The sequence below is a fragment of the Juglans microcarpa x Juglans regia genome, chromosome 3D (genome assembly GCF_004785595.1).
Source record: "Juglans microcarpa x Juglans regia isolate MS1-56 chromosome 3D, Jm3101_v1.0, whole genome shotgun sequence".
Classification (NCBI taxonomy): domain Eukaryota; kingdom Viridiplantae; phylum Streptophyta; class Magnoliopsida; order Fagales; family Juglandaceae; genus Juglans; species Juglans microcarpa x Juglans regia.
Genome location: NC_054598.1, coordinates 23,471,385 through 23,478,606, shown reverse-complemented (window position 1 = coordinate 23,478,606; position 7,222 = coordinate 23,471,385). Strand labels below are relative to the sequence as shown.

Genomic DNA, 7,222 nt, shown 5'->3' with positions numbered 1-7,222 from the left:
TAGGGTTCCTCGTCCTGGAATTGTCCTCTTAAGTTGGACCAGGATGGGGTCTCATGGTCTTTTCACTCCAAATATTCAGCATGCTCATGTATGCCAATTGCAAGTGTATTTGCTATTTGCCTCCTCCGGTTGAAACCACATGAGACTCTTAAGTTTTGTAAGATGATTGCCTCGTTTATGTTCTGAAGAGCCTCCATCGATAATAATCTCAGAGAACTTTGTTTAGGTTAGGTGGTCATGCAAAAAAGCGATACTGTTAAAACTAATTCCATTTTAATTCCATTTTTTAGAGAAATTAGTAAGTGAATTATATTAGAGGTGGGTTGTCGGGAAACTGGTGAATACAATTGTTCTAATCCTTTCATAATTGTTATTAAACCATTATTCCTGAGTCTTACAACGGTGAATACTTCTAGCTCAACTTTTGCACATCATATTATATTATTCTTTTTTTTAATTCTTCTTTTTAAATGAGATAAGACTTATGGAAAGGCTAGAAAGGCAGCCTAGTCGGAGCCGCTCTGTCTATGGAAGATACTTTGGTACGTACCATGAACGCTCCCACTAACATTTGAATTTTTTTTGTATGAAATATTCTTTACAGCTCTCAAACCTCCTGCATGGTGCTTCATATCTATGCTGGATGTATGAAAGGCAGAAAAATTGTCCTGGGTAGATATCTTTCTCTTTTCTAGTTGAACTTAAATCACTTCTTTCTTTAAGTAAGGTGAATAATTTGATTGCAGATTTTAGGATCAATGTTCCTGTATAATTTTTTATGACTTTGGAATTTGTCTGGCCGAATATTTATTACTATGATCTTGAAAAGTAGTCACTCTTTGCATTAATAGATACTGACAACTGCATTATGATAACTACTGTGCTATCGAGGAATCGACATGTATACTCATTAGCTGTTTTGTCTCCTGTGACTCAACTGTCTTCAACCATTATATTTTCTTTCTGTTTGTTACTCTTTCTATGTCACGCAAAAAGCAATACTATTAAAACTAGTTTCATTTTCTAGAGAGAAATTGAAAAGTGAATCATGTTAAAGAAGGCTTTTTGGGTACTAGTACTACAGGTGTTCTAATCCTTTCATCATTGTTGTTGAACCATTTTTCCAGAGTCTTACAACAGTGAATATTCCTGGCTCATCTTTTGCACATCATATTATATTATTCTTATTTCATTCTTCTGTTTAAATGAGATAAGACATGTGAAGAGGCTAGAAAGGTAGCCTAGTCAGAGACTGCTCTGTCTATGGAAGATACTTTGGTATATACCTTGCTGGTACTAGAGGGAGACTCATGAAAGCCCCCACTAACATTAGGATCTTTTTTTCCATGAAATATTATTTACTGATCTCAACCCTCCTAAGTGGTGTTTCATATCTTAGCTAGATGTATGAAAGGCAGAAAAATTGTCCTGGCTAGTTATCTTTCTCTCTTCTAGTTGAATTTAAATCACTTCTTTCTTTAGGGAAGGTGAATAATTTGATTGCAGATTTTAGGATGAATGCTCTTGTATAATTTTTTATATGTTAGAATTTGTAGGTCCAAATATTAATTACTATGATCTTGAAAGGCAGTCACTCTTGGCATTAACAGTTATTGACAAGTACTGCATATTGATAATTACTTTGCTAGCAAGGCATCAATAGTTATAATCGTTAGAAGCTGTTTTTTAACTTTTTCTGAGAATATGTCGTCTTAACTTTCCGTCATCCTTTGGTTGTGTTGGTAGGCTTAAACTTTAGTTTAGAAATATGAAAGTCTAAGGCTCAAAAAGAGGAAGAGAAAAAGAAGCGCATGGAAGCCCTATAAAGGAACCTGTCTTTTATGGATTCCCTTAACATGCTCTGTAGTCTGTATCGTTTTCTCAGTGCTTTCTTTACGGTATTTATTTTTTGAATCTCTTATTCAAGTGCAGGTGACTCAAAGAAGGGCAATGGCATCACAATGGGTGTCAAATTACTATTTTGAAGATGACGAGGATGAACCAATTTCATTTTCTGTTTTGCCAATTCAATGGAGAGAGGGGGACATTCAAGATTGCGTCAAAGAACAGATATTCCTGCATGGAGTGACTGACAATGGGCTTCGAAAAATATGTAAGCATGTGGTTGCATGGAGGTTTGATCTTTCCAATATGAATCCTGAGATATTGGTGCTCTCTAAGGAAAATAATTGGATCAAGCTTCAGAAGCCAAGAAAAAGCTGAGGATATAATTAGGAAAATTATGGTAACATTGCGGTGCCTTCATTTCTTAAAGAAAAATCCTGAAATCTTTGTGGGATCACTTGTCTAAAGTCTTCAGGTATTTCCCATTTTCTGAACCTTTTTAACTTTCTTTCTGTTTGTATTCTTTGTTCAAATTTTGACAGTTATTTAATTTGAAGCTTTAATGAGGTCAGACCTTCTCAGAATGATCTGGTGGACCACATGCCTCTCATCAGTGAAGCTGTTAATAGGGATGACACCTTAGCAAAGTCCAAGGTTTGTAACTTTGTATAGCTTAGTTCTATTGGATTGTTAATTATAACTCAGAAAGTGCATATTACCTCTTTTTTAGAATTATGTTAATCGTTAATTATTCTCAAGATGACCCATACTAATATGACTCTGATACTGAAGGAGGAGAGCCCGTACATGGTGATCCAATTTTGCCCCTTAAGTCTTTGCAATGTGGTGTATGAGATACTATCCAAGATTCTTTGCAATATATAAATTGATAAATCATTAAGGCCTTGTTTGGATAGTCAGATGAGATGAGAATCTGTGAATAGTAGTGAAATAGTAGTGAGATGATTTTTATTGGGTATCACAATTCACCTACCCTTATCCTTATCAATGGTGATACCCCATATGATAAGGATAATGGTAGGTGGTGTATGGAATCCCACATTGTTTGAGAAGGAGAAGTTCTTGCTCTTTATAAGATTCCAACGGGGCTCCAATTGTATGACTAGTCATTTTGAAGCATAGACCATGTGGTTTGGGCCTTCCATTGGGGAATTACATATATATTCTTGGTTTATATATATCAAGGAATCATTCCATTTTTATATTATGATGAATTGTATGATTTGAACAGTTTTTATACACATTTCTCGAGGAGAAGCCCGGGAAAAGGAAACTATCTGATGAGGTTATTACTCTTGCTTGTCAGCTCAATTTTTTTTCTCCATTTATCCTCTATAACTTCCCTTCTTTTTTCTCTTATATGTTTTTCTAAATTGTTTTTTTAAGTCTGTGAACTTATTGGTGTTCCAGGATTGTAAAAATACAGCAATGTCTGGATTTATAGTTTATGACTTGGATGAAGAAGAAGAAGACGAGTCCAATAAAGTTAAGGGCGTATATGATCATGTTTGTGCATTTTGTGACAATGGTGGCAATATTTTAAGGTACGCGCTTTTTTGTTGGTTACTTGGTACAATCTTTTTTTATATCTTGTAATTCTCTTGTTCGTTTGTATACATTCTTTGTACTTGGGCTGTGCCTATTCTTGGTAATAAAATTTCTTATTAATTATAAAAAAATAAAAATTCTTTTGTCCATCATCTAGCTTCTTCCTAACTAGGTGTTTGCTCTTGTATACGTCCCATCTACTTGGGTTTTGCCTAGATTTCCTTTTTTTGGTTGTTATTTATTTTTATAACCAATAAGATTCTTTTGAGAAAATATAATGGTGTAGGGCTAGTACATGGGAAACATACAAGATTTATGCTAGTTGAAAGGGGGAAAAAACTAGGATCTAAACTTACTAAGAACTGAGGAATCCAAGGCGGAAAAAGCAAATCCCTGTGGTTACTCTTATCCAATGGAAAAGTGTTTTCAGAATGATTTCAATTTAATCAATGAGATTTCAGTTCCATTAGAAATCTTAGTCTCCCTACAAATACTCCATATATAGGTGTAACATTTTGTTCCCCACAATGTTACTTTGATGTGCTTTGAAGCCACTTCTCGAACGTGCAAAAATCTGCCTCACTGACTGAGGCATAACACGAAATATCCAGTAAGGAGAAGACTAATGAATAAGCCTAAAATATTTTTGCATGCATCTTCGATTTCGTACAATTATTTAGAACTTTTGAGGACCTCCAGAAGGTTCTAATTCATGGTCTGCTGTTTTGTTGATTCTGCATCTTTTGTTTAAAATCATGTGAGAGTTCACGGTATGATTTTATTTGTGTTCTTATGCAGTTATGAGGGAAGGTGCATCAGGTCATTTCATGCAACTAAAGAGGCTGGTGCGGAATCTAATTGTGTTTCTTTGGGTTTTGCTTCAAAAAAAGTAGATGTATGGTGCTGGTTCATATCTACTTTGAAATATCTATCTCGTTTGTACCTTTTTAGTATCACCATTTATTTATTTTCTTTTTAAGTTCATAGGAGTTGCCAATATTCATCTGTAAGAATTGCAAGTATAAACAGCATCAGTGCTTTGCTTGTGGGAAGTTGGGCTCTTCTGATAAGTTTTCGGGTGCTGAGGTATGGTTTTAGCTCTAAGAAATTGAACAGATGTTTATTTTAAAGTTTACGCTCTCCCCCCCCCCCCCCCCCCCCAAAAAAAAAAAAAAAAAAAAGAAAGAAACAAAGGTTCATTTCATATTATTTCCGTCGTGCTTTTATGAAGTGACACTTAATTTTCTAGTGAGTTTTGTCTTATATAATAATTGGAAAATATTTCAGAACCAATGGATTTTTAGTGTTCTCTTGTTTTAAAGAAGCAATATATGGGAAGATTTGATTCCTCCTTCCCCCTTCTCCCCTAAAAGCAGTTATTTCTAATTAGGCCTTACTCATCTTTACTTATATCTTTCATCTTATGAGCTTGCTTTTCTTCGTCTAAATAACTTTTATAATGCACCTTGATTTTTCTGTTTCTAATTTGTTATATATATATATATTGCTGTATTTCTAACTTTTATATTGATCTGATTATACCAAGAAAAAGGCATGCATCTGTTTTCCTCATTTAATTTATGTATATTCCAGTTTAATAAACTGTTCTCTTCTCTCACGCTCAAAACACTTTTTCCTCCAGCTTTTGGATTTCCATTTTTTATTTAATTCTTAGTTTGAAATTAGTTTTGCCTAGTAAATTGATTTCTTTCGTATTAAGTGCTCTCCTTACCCCTTTCTCCCATCCCTCTCTTTTGCTTCTTCTGTAGTTTCTGTCATCCTGAAATCCCATTCAGGAAGCATTGATCTTTCTTTGTTTCATCTGTTATTTTTTGTTTGGTGTACTTCTAATTTCTATGTAAGAAAACTTGATCTTCCCTGCTTTAGCTTCTTTTAGCTTGCTCAGTTAGATGTTCAGCAGAGATTTGATTATGTTTGATGTAATTGCTCCTGATGACAAGTTGTTACAAATTTCATGCTTGCTTCTCTAGTTTTGATAGGCATGGTTGTTCATTCAGGACAGCTATCGTGATTCTCTGTCCCTTTTTGTAATTTTCTTCATTGTGCGTGGAGATATCAATGCATTTGTTTACTATTCACATTGCTTAATTGCAATCGGTTGCTGTTGTTGAATCTTCTATTAACCTGCTGGGAAGTCCAATGCCCATTTTGATAGATTGGAATGAATGTTGTTCCAAATTTCTTTGCCGTTATTCACTTCAATGTGTTATGTCAATGGCTCTAAATGTTTATACCGATTGCGTTTTTAGGTCTTTATGTGCGTTAGTGCAACATGTGGCTATTTTTATAATACACATTGTGTGGCGAAACTGCTCCATCGGGAGAATAAAGTTGCTGCAGAAGAGCTTGAGAAAAAGATTGCTGCTGGGGGGTCTTTTACATGCCCAATCCATAAGTGCTGTGTTTCTAAACGAGGAGAGAATAAGAAGGATCACCAATTGCTGTTTGCTGTATGGTAGGCGCTGTCCTAGTCATACCACAGGAAATGCTTGCCAAGGTACTAATTGTTGTATCCTTCTTTTTTTCAATATCCAGTTATGAGAGCATCCTCTTTGTCTCTTGATCTCAATTAATTGGGTGAATATTGTTAATAGGCTAGCCTACGACCTTAATCCTTGTGGGACGAATGCTCTCTGTATCTAGGTGATATTTTTATACTAACATTTGTTTTTGTATAAAATGTTGTTTAGAACTTTGTATTCTATCTAACATTTGAGACTATTTTGTATGAAATTTTATTTGCAACATTCACCCTTCTACGTGGCATTTCATATCTATGTTGGATATATGAAGGGCAAAAGAATTTTCCTGGGTGGTTAGTTAAGGTGAATAACTTGATTGCTGATTACGCATTTATTTTTTAATTTAGTTGTCTCGTTTATGGTTATTCCTATTGTATTTTTTATGTTCTTTTTATTGTTAGTTTCTCATATTCTTCTCATTCTCCCTCCTCTTGTCCTCTCCTCGTCCTACTCTTCTTTTCGTCCTATATTCCTCTCCTCCTCCTCTCTCTTCCTCTCAACGTACTCCTTGTCCTACTCCCCATCTCTTCTTGCTCTCACTGTCCTCTTCGTGCTACTCCTCTCTTCCTTCCCGTCCTCGTCTTCCTCCTCCACCTTTTTCTAGATGTACTTTCTTTAAAGTATATTTTTAATGATCACTTTGTTTTTGGTCAGATGTGATTAGAATTTTGGTATTCCCTTTTCAGTGCTCTTGGATTTTTAATATAATAGCAACCAAAACTTGAGATTTGTAGAGGAGGCCTTATGCATCCCTGCAACTTCGATTGGTTTGGGGTACTACTAGCCAGCCATTGGACTTGATCCTTATGCAACGAATTCTCTTTGTATATAGGTGATATTTTTATACTCACATTTGTTTTTGTATAAAAAGCTATTTAGAACTTTTATGCTCTCTAACCTTTGAGACTTTTTTGCACGGAATTTTATTTGCAGCACTTCACCCTCTCTTACGTGGCATTTCATATCGATGCTAGATGTATGAAGGGCAAAAACATTGTCTTGGGTAGTTAGTTATCTATCTCTTCTAGTTGTACTCACTTCTTTCTTCAGGTAAGGTGAATAATTTGATTGCCGATTATGCATTTATTTCTTAATTTATTTGTCTCATTTATAGTTATTCCTATAGTATTTTTTATTGTTAGTTTTTCCTATTCGTCCTACTATTCTTTTCCTTCTATATTCCTCTCCTCCTCCCTCATCTCTTCCTCTCCTTGTACTCCTCGTCCGAGTCCTCTCTTCCTGCTCTCACCTCCTCTTCGTCCTAC

At 35.0% G+C, this 7,222-nt stretch overlaps 1 protein-coding gene across 1 annotated transcript; it reads left to right on the top strand.

Annotated features, from left to right (window-relative positions):
- Positions 1-1,950: 1,950 nt before the first annotated feature.
- Positions 1,951-4,393, top strand: LOC121255152 (protein ENHANCED DOWNY MILDEW 2-like). The gene is made up of 6 exons (XM_041155431.1): positions 1,951-2,135; positions 2,276-2,320; positions 2,403-2,499; positions 3,098-3,151; positions 3,277-3,410; positions 4,213-4,393. The coding sequence occupies exons 1-6, from the start codon at positions 1,951-1,953 to the stop codon at positions 4,391-4,393; spliced, it is 696 nt and encodes a 231-aa protein (XP_041011365.1).
- The last annotated feature ends 2,829 nt before the right edge of the window (positions 4,394-7,222 follow it).

Bases quoted from the DNA above. Each gene is read 5' to 3' on its own strand.
- LOC121255152 (XM_041155431.1), top strand. From the start codon at position 1,951: ATGGCATCACAATGGGTGTCAAATTACTATTTTGAAGATGACGAGGAT. The intron at 2,500-3,097 runs GTTTGTAACTTT...TGATTTGAACAG, and splicing joins ACACCTTAGCAAAGTCCAAG to TTTTTATACACATTTCTCGA. The intron at 3,152-3,276 runs GTTATTACTCTT...TTGGTGTTCCAG, and splicing joins AAAGGAAACTATCTGATGAG to GATTGTAAAAATACAGCAAT.